This window comes from Pelodiscus sinensis, chromosome 5 (assembly GCF_049634645.1).
Source record: "Pelodiscus sinensis isolate JC-2024 chromosome 5, ASM4963464v1, whole genome shotgun sequence".
In the NCBI taxonomy this organism is placed as follows: domain Eukaryota; kingdom Metazoa; phylum Chordata; order Testudines; family Trionychidae; genus Pelodiscus; species Pelodiscus sinensis.
In genome coordinates, this window is record NC_134715.1 from 29,742,342 (window position 1) to 29,756,158 (window position 13,817).

A 13,817-nucleotide genomic window follows, 5' to 3' on the forward strand; every position below is an offset into this window, starting at 1 on the left:
CCCTTTTACTTTTCTCATAGGAGCATAAATGTATTTCCCTCCCAGAGTGTACACTGCTTTTCAGTATCCACTTTTCAATTGAAAACAAGTTTTTCCCATGCTTGTGTTAGCGGATACATGGCCAGCATTTTTAAATGCTTCATGCTGTCTGCAGCTTTGCAAGGGCAACTTGGGTAGAAGCATGAAAGTACGTGGTACTTGTAATGTGTTTTTTTTCTTTTCCCAATCGCTTCTTATTGTACATGGGGAGAAAAAGAAGCTTACCTTGCCCAATCCAGATGAAGCTTTTTACATGTGCATTGCTTAGCTTATCCACTCCAAGAATCAGGATTGAGAAGACTAATTAGCCCAGAGCACAAATGAGATTTATAGGGGATCTTACCACAGGCAACCTGGAGAGGAGAGCATGAAGGCTCTAACTGGATGCCCTGTGGAGGCTAAGTCAATGTTTGCTGCAACACAGCATTAAATGTGAATGATCAAACCTTATTTAAAACAGTAACACAGATGGCACGTAAGTTCTCCTCAGGTACAAAAGTACCTGAAAGGAAATGTTTATCTACTACAACTCCTGCCGAAGACCAAATCTGGGTTACATGCTGCAAGCTTTTCCCCTTATACTTAGTGACTGGTATGAGAGAAGACCTCTACCATCCCCTTTTTTCTTTCACAGGACAATCTTGAGTTTGGCATGAGTGTTTCTTTCATGACTAACTGAATATTAATTTGGCTTTGGATTTGAGGTAATGTACTCCCACAATGTCATGCTGTAAATACCACAACCTCCTGATGCAACAACTTTGTTCTGTGGGGCAAAGTCTTTCTCCCCACATGATAAAGAATCTGAGGAAATAGTTTCATATTCAGCTGCTGATAAATGTACAACCTCTCTGGAATACTTGCCCACTTCTATTTAACATTTTATTGACTGTCAGCATTGTACTAACGTTTCAAAGGCTGATTTTAGCTTTTCATCTTTAATTATCTCTCTCTTCCCTGCCTCTGAGTATGGTTCTGATCAAAGGGATATTGGTGTCATGCAAAACTTAGCCCAAAATTAGGGTTTATTGCCAGAATTTTCAAATATGGGTATCTAAAGTTAGGTTCCGAAAGCCATACATAGACACCTAAATAAAAATGTTTTGGTTTTCAGAGGTTCTGTGTATCTATAACTCCCATTGCCCTTAAATCAGAAATGGAAAGTGATTCATTGTTTTAAAATGAGACCAATAGCCATATTTCCATGATGTTTTTTAAAAGGTCCAGTGGAAGCTAGTCATAGTGTTGCTAATCTCTATGAGACAAGCAGGTCATATTCTGACACCTCCAACCAAACCTGAACCAACATCTTCATTCACATTAGATTAAATAGTCATTGTCAATTTGCCTTTCCACCAGTTGGCCAGCATTTTCCATATTATGACTGGGTAGAATAAAGCATGTGAGATTACAATTGTTAGGCTATTTTTTTCACGTGGTAGAATTTAGAAGGGAATTGGAAATAGTACAAGAGAGCTTATTCATGAGCTTTTTCTCGCCTGTGTGGTCACATAAGGGTTGTTTGCTGCATGCGTGTGGGGGTGATTGCATACTCACGTTCAGCAACAGCAACAGTACAGCTATTCTTTGCCTGATAAAGGGACAGGCAATCCCAGAAGAAGATTAGGGAGATTAAACCAAAAATAATAGTTTGGGAGATAAAAATAAGCTTGTGAGCGCTCTGTCCTAGCTACAGAAGCCTCAGCAGCTGAGGAGAGCTGGGCACAGACAGCTCAAGCAGCATGAAAACCCCTCTCCCTAAAAAGGATATTTGGATAACTGGGTTTTGTTTGAGGGAAGTTCAGGGTGGTGTGTGGGGTTTTTGTGTGTGTGTACGCTGAATGCAGTATAGTAAGCAAGGATGTGTAGCACTTAAATTCTAATGGTTAAGGAACTAGTGTCCATAATAGTGACAGATTTTTTTTTTACCAGCTTCAGGCAATGTTTTTGTCTGAATAACATGTTGCTGGGCTCAGTTAATCTACCCAGCCTGTTTTTATAAACATGTGAGGCACAAACATCCCTTACTGAATTTTAAAATCAGGATCAGTCACTAGCCATCGGTAATGTGAGGAAAATGACCTCTCTTTACAATGTCATTTCCTTGACCTTCTTGTTGTTGTTCTTTATCGTTCTTTTATTATTCTGTTAGAATGGGGGAGGGGACCTTTTTTGGGTCGGGGCTGCTGATCCCCAGAAAAATCAGTTGGGAGCCCTCACACAAGTGAGAAGCCCCTGACAGAGGAGGGAGACACTCTTCACATTTCCCTTGCGCACCAGAGCCTGGATGGGGGGCAGGCTTTTAAATTTTTGTGTGCTCCAGCCCTGCAGGTGGGAGGCTGGGAGTCTGGAGTGCCAGCGCAGGCTCCCCAGTGCTGAGCTTCAGGGGCTGGATCCAGGCAAGCTGGAGGCTGCAGACAGCCCCCAGGCCTGAGGTTCCTCACCCCTGTATTAGAATGTAGTCATTCTGAGAGCTCATGCTGATGAAAGGGGAAGTAGGCAGTGGTGCCTTGGAAATATGAGTATCAGAGACTTGGAGCTGTACTCTCTACTCTGTGTGGAGCCAGTACTGGAAACAAAGCTTGGGGTGTCCACAACAACCTGTGTTGCTACACAAAGAGACTGCTGCATTTTGTCCCAGGTGGAGGGTTAGCTAGGCATGTGGCTTCATTCTTAGATATGAATTGCAGTAATCAAGCTTAGAGTTCATAAATACGTAGGTCATGGTTTTTGGGGAAGGGGTGCTATTTTCTGGCCAGATGCATATGGAAGTGGGTGGGATTTTTGCCAGGGTTGTTTGGGCACCCTGTAGCATTACAGGCCAAAAGAACCCAAGGCTGTGAATTGAATTAACTATCTATGGGCTGATTCTATAAGCCAGATCTCTAACATTTGGTCTTTTGTTGTAAGTAACCACATTTTCTTGGCATAGTGCTTCCTTGCCCTCTGGGACAGCACTTGTGATCAATCATTTTGTAATTGCACCTTATCTCCATTTGCTATACTCAAAGATATCTATTCTGTAGTGCCTACCCCAACTCTGTCCTTCAGAAAGGTTCTACTCAGTTAGTTATAGGATTCATTCCTGGCTTTGTTTTCTTATCTCTAGACACTCTCTGAAAATAATGGCATCAAGGATACAAAAAAAAGAAACCTTTGGAAATCTCCCTCACTGCTGCCCTCCTGAGTGCCCCATGTTTATTAAACTAATTAATTACTTTACATTTGTGATGGGGAGCTGTCTGATTTTCCTGCTTTTCTCTTTTTGGTTTGGAACATAATGATACTCAGCTACTTAGAGCAGAATCTCTAAGCTGATTCTCTGTGTGTCCTGGGAAGAAGTGGATGTTCTTATTGTTCTTATCCTATCACAGATGGTGTTTTCTCTACTGAAACAGAAGCTGCTAAGGGCTAGAAGGAGAATTGGGCCCCACATCATCACGCATTGCTGCCTTTTATTCTTCACCTGGATTTTGCTTTTGGTTTCCTTGTAAACTCCAGGGATTCTTAGTTATATGACACCTGATATAGTTCTTAGATATTGGAGCTAGATAAGTTGATCCTAAGTATCTGACTGCTGTATGTGTAAAAATGGATTTTTTAGAAATTCTTGCCTCTTTGTATGTCTGTTCAATGAATGGGCTTGTTGTCTTCCTCTTTGAGGACTGCTGGTTTGAGATCAAAGCACTATACTTCCAATAGAGAAGTAGCATCCCATTTAATAACATACCATCTACTATTGTACAGTGCATGTTAGTTTAAAGTAGATTCCATCTTTCACGCAAACTGAGTCCCAACATGCTTTACTAAGTTAACTGTAGTAATGGAGTTAAAATAATTGCAGAGAGAGATCTTTGTCTATTCAGTAGGATTCACGGGGGACCAATAACAACAGTATATTGGGCAGCAAACAGAAGCTTATTTGCCACTGAATCACAATTGACTCTGTTTTTGTAATCCTAAAGTTCAACTGCTAGCTTAACTCAGATACTTTTTGCCTTTTGTGTCCTTTAGCAGTTGTTATTGTGGATAAATTGCTCTAATAAGGTCTTTATCTGTCCCTCTTTCTTTGGCTCCAGTGTGGCAAAGGCAGGCATTGCTTGTTGATGCTGTACTGTGTTCTTCAGGAAAGCTGCTTCAGCATTATCATAGGATACTGGGAATCAAAGCCCTTCTCCAGGCCCTGTCCATATTTGCTGATTCAGGATCTTTACTGGCAGCTGATAGCCCATTTGGCATTCCAGTTGACACAGGGTTGTCTGACCTGGCTGCTTGCACCAGCCATACCTTTGTGCAATTAGGTTCTTCCTCCCATCTGTAGAAAATGGAAAAACCTTATTTTACAGATACTAGTTCCTTTAAGAACATTTGCCCATCTTATCCCTCTATGTATGCTCTGGTTGTATATATAGCTATTGTGGTGGATCACCTATTTGGAGGTCTACTCTTGACTCTATTTATTATCCAGAACAATCCCCCAGCACTTGCTAGGAGAAAAGCTGCAACTGTTTCCTCTTAAGTAGTGCATAGTATATAAGATAAATGAATCCTCATTATCCAAAGTGACAGTGAATATGACAAGGAAGCCAATTTACCACAAACGTTCCATGAAGTCCCGGCAACAGAACAAAGTAGATGATTAATTATTTGTCATATGTAAATAACAGAAAGCAATACAATGATAATTAGCATCTGAAACAGGATGCAATACCATGTGCACAGTTGGCACAATGATACTCCCTTTGTAAAGGGATCAGTCTCCTGTATATGCACAGATAAGTGGAGACAGCAAAGTGGATCACAGAGACAGGCAACCCTTTTCTGGCGAGGGATCATCTTGCATTTGGCCCAGCTGAGTCCAACCATGGGTCTCCAACCAAACCAGTTCTGCTACTTCTCCTGATGCCTTCTGGAAGTGGCTGTGTTGACAGGTGGCCCGAAATGATTCTATGCGGTCACTACTTCCAGCTTGCCCCCACTCTCCTGGTGGAGCACAAAGAGCTTCATTTTTAGATAGTAGCTTACTGATTGATTTTACCAGTGGCAAATGATGGCAAGGTCGTTTCCCCAATTTGTGGACACAGCTGAAGAGAAGCAAGAGTTAGAGCCCAGACCATCTCTGCTTTTAAGTGGCAGGACAAAAATTGTCTTCCACCAGAATAAGCAATATTTGAAAGAGGAGGAATTTTTTTAGGATTGCCAGATGTATTTTATACAAACTAACTAGACTCGGAACTTACATACAGGAGATACTTCCTCCCTCTTCCCAGGCCTTTCTGCCACAGCCATGATGGGTGCGGGCACTCTGATTGGACTCTCTGAGTAAAGGGAGAGGGAGCTGGTAGTAGGACCTTCTCTGTGAGCTCTGAAACCCAGTCCTTCCATTGGTCCAAAATAAACTCTGATTGTTGACCACCAGTGCATGATTTAGTGGGGCTTGGGAGTTCTCTGGAGGAGAGGATTGTTGCATGAGGATAAATATTGCAGGGAGTTGACTTTTGTGCTGGGTGGTTAGTTGATGGGTTTATTTCAATTAAGTGTATTTTTTACTTAAGTCCGAAGCACCGTAGACTATTAGATATTAAGATAAATCTCAGTACACAAACAAATAATGAACTTCATCAGTTACTGCATGTGAGTTCCATTACTAGTGTATCTTCCTGGACTGTCTGGAAGAATTTCAGAGGTCTTTAAAGGGCATTTGTAGTATTATTACTGTTTCTAAGGTGATGATACTCAATAGGCTTTATTCTCTGTTCATGAAAGAAGCTTTAGTTTATTTATGATTGAATACTAAACATGCACATAGCACTATAATCTTATGTGCCTTCACAGTCCCTTTCCCCAAAAAATTTTACGGTCTAAATTGGACAAACATAGAACATGAAAGTAGCTGACAGAGGAAGGCTGTAGAAAAAAGCAATAAAAGTTAATACATTTAAAAATGCCAGTTTGTGCAGCAAGAGTTCTGCTGTTTTAAAGGACAGACTGAGGCAAGGCAATCTAAAGCTTGTAAATTCTTTGACACGGGGACCATCTTTTTGTTCTGTGTGTGTACAGTACCTAGCATATTAGGGTCCTGATCCAGAGCTGGGTTTCCAAGTGTTACCACAATACAATTAAGTAATGAGTAGGCTATATCTTTGGTGGAAAACATAGTGAATGGGTTTTGATACAGGATTTGGAGGAAGAAACCAAAGATGTGTGTGTGCTTTCTCACCTAATATCATGGGTCTCATTGTGTATGCTCCATATATGAAACTGACTTTGAAGTCAATGTGACTTGCACATGAGAAGCGACTCTGAAATCAGGTTCTGTATATGAAAGTAAATGTTGTGTGTTATGAATCAATCTCCATCCTAGAAAACATTTTCTCTTCCAGAACACAGATCCTGCCATTTAAATAATGGAAACTGCAAGAGAAGCATCTGCAAGGCTGACTCCAAGACCCATCTGTGCAAGTGTTCCAATGGATTTGTTTTAAGTCGAAATAGGCAATACTGTGAAGGTAATATGGATTCAAAAGATGGGCTGGAGGGCCAGCTGGATAAGCTTTCTCCCACACTTGTATCTTTTTTCAAATACTGAATGTTGTTTCTTTTGGAGGTTTTAAAAATTCCAGGTAACTTTCTTTTCTTTGTCATCTTTTATTTCCATGTTTCTGGGGTCTGAGTGAGTCTAGGAGCAAAAATACCAAAATACCTCAAGAAAGTCTGTTCTTTTGAAATGTTGCAGTCTCACTTTTGATTAGTCAGATGATGTTCAGATAAGCATGTATAATTCTGTATGCTTATAAGAAATGAATCTCACTACAAGTGTAAAGTGTTCATATGCCAAAATAATGTAGGGTCCTAGTCACATTTTCAAGTTCCTAAAACTCTTACTTTTGAAAAAATTAACCTTACCTGTTTTATTCCAAATTAAATATTCCTATATTTTTCTTTGAACATTTTTCTTTCATTTATATAACTTGTTTTAGAATAAAATTTATAAAAGCATACTAATCACTCAGAAGTTAATTTTCCAAAAGTATTTAGGCCCTTAAGATGCAGTTAGGTGCCTACTGGGATTTTCAAAAGTGTGTAACCAGGTTAGGTGCATATCTCCCATAAAAAAATGGAATCACTTTAGAAGGTGGACCTGAGGATCCTATGGCATTTAGGTGCTTTTGAAAATTTTGCCGTAAGTTGTTTAGGCACCTAATATCTTTAAAAATTTGGCCCTTTGGCACTTCATAATTATAAATCAGTGTATTAAAGTTTATTAAAGCTTGTTTAATTGAATTCTACAAACTTGTGTTTCATTGTATATTAAGACCAGCATATTTTACAAAATGAAATATCCCGTCTTCATTAACAACTACCTAAGACTTTCTGCTTGAACTTTGTGCTACTTTGCTTTATTAATGCATGTCCTACCTATAATGATCCTACTCTGTCATACAATTGTTTCTCTTGTCAGATGTCAATGAATGTGCGTTTTGGAACCATGGCTGTACTCTGGGATGCGTAAATATCCCTGGCTCCTATTACTGTACGTGTCCACGAGGTTTTATTTTGCTACCTGATAGGAAAACATGTCATGGTAAGTAGCTGTAATATATAAACATTTGAGGACTGATCTTGGAATCCTCACTTATACTTGTGTTTCCAGTGTTGCTACATGTGTCTCCTCTTGTCCTTTAATGTGTAAGTTAGATCAGCTTAGACTCAGTGAGCCAACTTTCGAGGTCTTGTTTGAGCAAGAATAAGCAGTGCTTAACATGTGTAAGGACTTGCCAGAGCTGAGCCCCAGCACCTCTGTACTTGGCAATTCATAGCCTTGGCTCCTCTGGGCTTGCAGTGCAGTTATGAATGTAAAAAAAAATTACCTGGGTTCTGGCTCATAATTGCTTGGGCCCTGGAACCTCTTGCATTACAAACTAAGCACTGAGTATAAATTACACATGTGAGTCTCATGGAGCCTACAGGAGTTAACTAAGCATCCACATTCTAAGATGTTTACCTGAAACAGTTCCAAGCTATGAATCTCAACTTTGGGAGTTCTCCCATCCCTGGTTGTGTATATACTTTTGCAATGTTTACAGTGGGTTTATGCAAGATTGTCATGGTAAATTTATGAGGCAAAGGATGTAGGAGGCAGGGAATTTTTTTTTAAATATTGCTTGATCTTAAAGAGACCATTAAGAACAACCTCTAAGAGTGTCCATTTTCAGATATTGATAATTAAGTAATAATATAAAACAATATAAAACTCACTAAAATGCGCAAAGAGATTTCACCTGTGTGGGTAGGTAGGAACTGTGGACCTGACTTATTTGGAGAACTTTTCCTGAAGAATTCTGTGTCCTCTTCTTCCTGCTCCATCATGATAACAAAATTGCGTGAGCTCCAATTTCTAATTGCTTGGGCCCTAGAATATCTTTCAAGTAGTGGGTCAATCAAAGTAATTTCAACAGTGTTTTATTCATGCTCGATCGATCTACATTTTTAGTCATGGTTTCATTCATTTAAAGTTGCCCAGCCAAGATGGCATTTGGCCACACAAATATTTCTTTTAATTTTTAGTCATAGTCATGATTCTGTTCTGTTCTATGGAGGTTCTTGTACCAGACTTGTAATCGCCATAGTATCTGAGGCCCATTAGGTTCCTAATTTCTGAGGGAGTCACTGAAGATCTGATCTTATGTGAGGAAGATTAGCTGCTACGTGTAAGACTTGGGAATATGAACACCTAAATCCCTACTGTGTGTGGGGACCAGAATGTAATTTTGCGTACCTAGTCAATTTGGGCAGGAAGCAAAGGTGAAAAAACAAACAAACAAAAAACAAAATCTACAACCCACAGTGCAGAGATGAAATAAAGCATCAAGCCTCAATGTTATTAACATCATTGTGGGGTAAACAGTATTTTAATCCCTATCAGGGGATAAGAGGCGTCACTGTAAGAAGACAGAATTTTACACAATAGCCAGCAACAGAGAATTCTCCAGTACATTCTCATCTCCTCTGTCTTCCTTGCTCTTAGCCCAGCAGGGGAAATGCCTCCAGAGGAAATGGTGAGTGTTCCTCTCCCAGGAACAATTTGATCTGAGGAAGTGGGTCTGGCCCACGAAAGTTCATCACCTAATAAACCATCTTGTTAGTCTTTAAAGTGCTACATAGTCCTGTTTTTTGTTTCGCCTCTCCTAGGACTGAGCCATCCAGGACTCAGAAGGGAGCACTCCACCTGTTGGTTCCATTGAACTCCCAACCCTGACTGATGAGGGGCGGGGGGTGCAGGGTGTGACATGTACATAATGCTTTGCATGTCCTGAAAAGAGATTTTGTGTAAGTTTGTTTATAACAGCCTGGAATCGGGGCAGCCTGCCCTTATAAAGGCCTGGGGACCTTGGACCAGCCAGCTAACCCAGTTCAATCATCCCCCTCCTGTGCCTCATAGCATGAGGGGGAGGGAAAATAGGATCAGCAGATAGTCTGATCAACACCTGGGTTTCCTAAGACTAGTAGAAGTCAACTGCAGGAAGGAACTACAGGAAACAGGTTAGGCTCTTGGGGAGGGAGCTTGCTAGAAGCAGGGGATTCCAGTGAGCTGTGAGAGGGACTCTAGGGAAATCTCTCAGACAGAGCACAGAAAACGTGAAGGCAATCCAGGAGGGGTGGCAGAATCTTCTGTTAGTTGGGAGTTTCATTCTTTCATAAGGGATTACATTTGTGTAGGAAGGGGCTGGAGCCACTTCACCAGTGCTGGCTGCCCTGGGAAGGGAAGGCTGAGGGGACCAACATCAGAGGAGGACGCTAAGACAGGGAGAGCCTGCATCGCCATGTTTGACCAGGAGCAAGTATGGGACAGTTGTGCCTGTGGTGCAGTCTAATGTATTCCTTTGTTAAGGCTCTAAAGTAATGTAATCCTCCAGTCAGATTTACACAGTACAATGTTCCTTAGGTTTGTCTTGGACAGCTGTTTGGAAACCTGGCTGTGGAAAGCCCATGTGGTTACCAACAGAGCTGGGCTCAGTAAGGGTGTGTCTAGACTACATGCCTCCGTCAACGGAGGCATGTAGATTAGCCAGATCGGCAGAGGGAAATGAAGCCGCGATTAAAATAATCGCGGCTTCATTTAAATTTAAATGGCTGCCCCGCTCTGCCGATCAGCTGTTTGTCGGCAGATCGGGGCAGTCTGGACGCGCCGCGCCGACAAAGAAGCCTTTCTTGATCGGCACAGGTAAACCTGGTTTCACGAGGCATACTTTAATCGCGGCTTCATTTCCCTCTGCCGATCTCGACGGAGGCATGTAGTTTAGACGTACCCTAACTGACTCTCCTTTTGTACTTGACTATGACAAGTGTGCATCCTGCACTGTTTATTTTCAGACCATGGTTGAAAAATGCCTTTTCTTTTACATGCTATGCTTACACATTGGGGGGAAAGAAGAACATTTGTTTAAAATCATGTCTGTGGAGTGGCGTTGTCTCACGGTGAAAATACAATGCTATCTCCATTGCCTGAGTGTATTTTAAAGGGGTTTCATTTCACTATGGTACAAGCCACTGTTACTTTTCACAGGTTGGCAGTTTGGGTGTGTTCTCTATCTCATGAAAACTCACCCTCGTGGGATGTTGCTGTAGGCTACTACTCTGGCACTCATCCCCAAACTGTCCTGGGCTGAGTTTGGCATTTAGACAGAGGGGATGAGGCACTGTGCTGTCCCATGCTCAAAAAGGTGTAAGCCCATTTTGATGCCTGAAAGGTTGGGGGAGGCCGCACTATGATTCTCAAGTGTGGTACTGCCTGCTTCCCTTGGTGCATCTGGCTTGTTGCAGAGCTTTTGCTCTACTTCCCTGCATCACCATTTGGATGAAGTGTATACCTGGGCCAGACAGAGCGGGAGCAGTTCAGTGCTCTTCTGAGCTCAGGGAGGAGCCACTATTGCAATTGATCCCTATCTTTAGATGATTTGTGCCCTGTTTGTGGCATTATCTTACATGCAGCTACTCGAAACCATGAACATTTTCAACACAGCTCATCACTCTTTTGATCCATAGATCATTTTAGTTATTTTTCAAGTCACCTATCAGTTTAGAATGTAAGTGCTGAATTGTGATATACGGGAAGAAGATAATCACCTGAGACAGACAAGGGACTAATTAACCCCTAGATTACTGCTATAACTTCTATACTACAAAGTGATTCCCACCCTATGCACCTAATCACAACACCAGCACCTTTTCTCATTTAAGAATAAAGATGGGATGGTGGTAGCCCACATAGTAGCCTGAAGCTTTAAGGACTTCCTGCTTCTTATATAAGTCTCTAAGCCAGGTGTTCCGAGGTGAGTTTCTAGATCTCTTTCAAGGTGCGTAAGAGGTCAGAAAAATGCATAGCAGAGCACAGTTGCCTTGGATAAGTAATATTTACAGCAGCTCTGTACCATCCAGGCCAGCATACATGGATACATCTGTGGGAAACCTGCATTTGTTTCAGCAGATGTTTCCATATGTCACTAAGGCAGTGTAAAGAAACAAATATGTTGGCTGGATAGAGGGTAACTATGGCTATTCTCCTGCCTAATTACCTGAAAGGGAAAGAATACCAATAAGCAATATTTCAGGTAATGAGACTGATGACAATTTACAATCCCTTGCCAAGAGGAATAGCGACATGGTATCGCACCTTCCTTTTGTGTCTGGAAGATCAACAGTTAAGACTTCAGTGTACTCAGAGAGAGAATACATTCTAGATGCAGAACACTGCATTTCCAATATGTAATGATTAAATACATACTTTGTCTCCACAGCAGGAGAAGCAGTATTTAAAGAGCACCTTAAGTAAGCAAGATACAAAAGTGAAAATGCAAGGATGACCATTTCTTTCAATGGTACCTCCTGGCTACGTCTAGACTGGCATGATTTTCCGGAAATGCTTTTAATGGAAAAGTTTTCCGTTAAAAGCATTTTCAGAAAAGAGTGTCTAGATTGTCAAGGAAGCTTTTCCGCAAAAGCACTTTTTGCGGAAAAGCGTCCGTGGCCAATCTAGATTCGCTTTTGTGCAAAAAAGCCCCGATCGCCATTTTCGCGACTTTTGCCCGAATGGAAAAAGTCTGTATTTCCGCAAAAAGCACTGATTTCTTACAGTAGGAAGTCAGTGCTTTTGCGGAAATTCAAGTAGCCAGTGTAGACAGCTGGCAAGTTTTTCCGGAAAAGCAGCTGATTTTTCCGGAAAAACTGGCCAATCGAGACACAGCCCCTCTGTGTTGCTGTCTCTAATAGCTGTGAGTGTGCACAGACCAAAATGACAGCTTAGCAGGATGTGTGGTTGGGTGATTAAAATCTCCTTTAATGTGCAGGGTGGACAGAGGCAAGTCTGCTCACACTGCACCATGGTCAAAGGCCTAGAGCAGCCACATTTCGGGAAGGTACCGGGATATGGTTGGTTTGACTCAGCTCTGTGTGCTGCAGTAAGGATTTGTTTGTTTGAGGTTAGGGGGTTGTCTGTAGATCAGTGGTCCCCAACCTTTTGAGGTTGTCGGGCGCCAGGGGGCGTGGCTGTTTGCCCGCCGGGCGCCAGGGGGCGGGGACACTAGCGCGCCCGGGGGCGGGCCCCCCCCTTGACGCATGCCCGAGGGCGACCCCCCCTTGCCGCTCGCTCCCCCCAGCTGCGCGCCAGGGGGCAGGGCCCCCCCATAGCCACGCGCCCGGGGGCAGGGCCCCCTCCAAGGGCCGCGCGCCCGGGGCCGGTGCTCCCCCGCTCCCCCCCGCCGAGTGCCGTGCGCCCGGGGCCGGCGCTCCCCCCCTCCCGCCGAGTGCCGCGCGCCCGGCGCTCCCCCCCCACTCCCTCGCCGAGTGCCGCGCGCCCGGTGCTCCCCCCCTCCCGCTGAGTGCCGCGCGCCCGGCGCTCCCCCCCCCCCGCCGAGTGCCGCGCGCCCGGGGCCGGCGCTCCCCCCCGCCGCGCGCCCGGGGTGGCGCTCCCCCCCGCCGCGTGCCCGGGGCCGGCGCCCACCCCTGCCCCCCCCACGAGTGCTGCGCGCCCGGCGCTCCCCCCACCAAGCGTGCTCCCCCCGCAAGCGCCCGTGCCAGGCCAGCCCCGAGCACCTGGCGGGCGCATTGAAATGCCCCCGCGGGCGCCATGGCGCCCGCGGGCACCGTGTTGGGGACCACGGCTGTAGATGAAGACTGGCCTTTCCCCCAAGGCCTGTGATAGTGAGGAGTCATTTTCCAGGATAGGTTGTAGATTGTTGATACTGTGTTGGAGGCTCTAGGTGATGACAAGTGGAATTCTGTTGTTTTCTCTTCTTCGCCTGTCTTGAAGAAGTTTATGTCTGGGTACTCTTCTGGCTCTGTCGATCTGTTTTTTCACTTCTCTGAGTGGGTTATTTCAGTTTTAAGAAATGAAGAAATGAGTGATTGACTTCAATGCTTAAGTATCTTTCTGAGTTATGGCCTAACGAGACTAAGTAAAGAGTGGGAGAAAGGAATGGTGTTGTTCCCAGAGTATGAAGCACTTTACAGACGGAGAACTGAGGCACAGAGTAGACTAACTACTTCCAGTCACACTGGGAATACAGGGCAGAGTTGGGAGATGCACCCACATCTAGTTTACAGTTCAGTGTCTTACTCACAAGACCATCCTTCTCTTCAGATTAGCCTCCCCCATACTTTCAGACTCTCTACCCCAGTTCAGTTATTTGGTCAGTTTCACGTGCAACATGTGAGTGTGTCTTTAATTGTTGCTACTTTGTTGACATCTGAGTAAAATTGTGGAAAGTTGAAATTACAAG

General features: G+C 43.5%; 1 protein-coding gene across 5 annotated transcripts in view; it reads left to right on the forward strand.

Annotated features, from left to right (window-relative positions):
• EGF (epidermal growth factor) overlaps positions 1 to 13,817 on the forward strand; it is a 109,916-nt gene that overhangs the window by 25,344 nt on the left and 70,755 nt on the right. For all 5 annotated transcript variants that reach the window (XM_014571590.3, XM_014571589.3, XM_006119278.4 and 2 more), the window contains 2 exons: positions 6,423 to 6,548; positions 7,502 to 7,624. In XM_014571590.3, the coding sequence (XP_014427076.2) occupies positions 6,423 to 6,548; positions 7,502 to 7,624 (249 nt within the window). The remainder of the gene's footprint in view (positions 1 to 6,422; positions 6,549 to 7,501; positions 7,625 to 13,817) is intronic.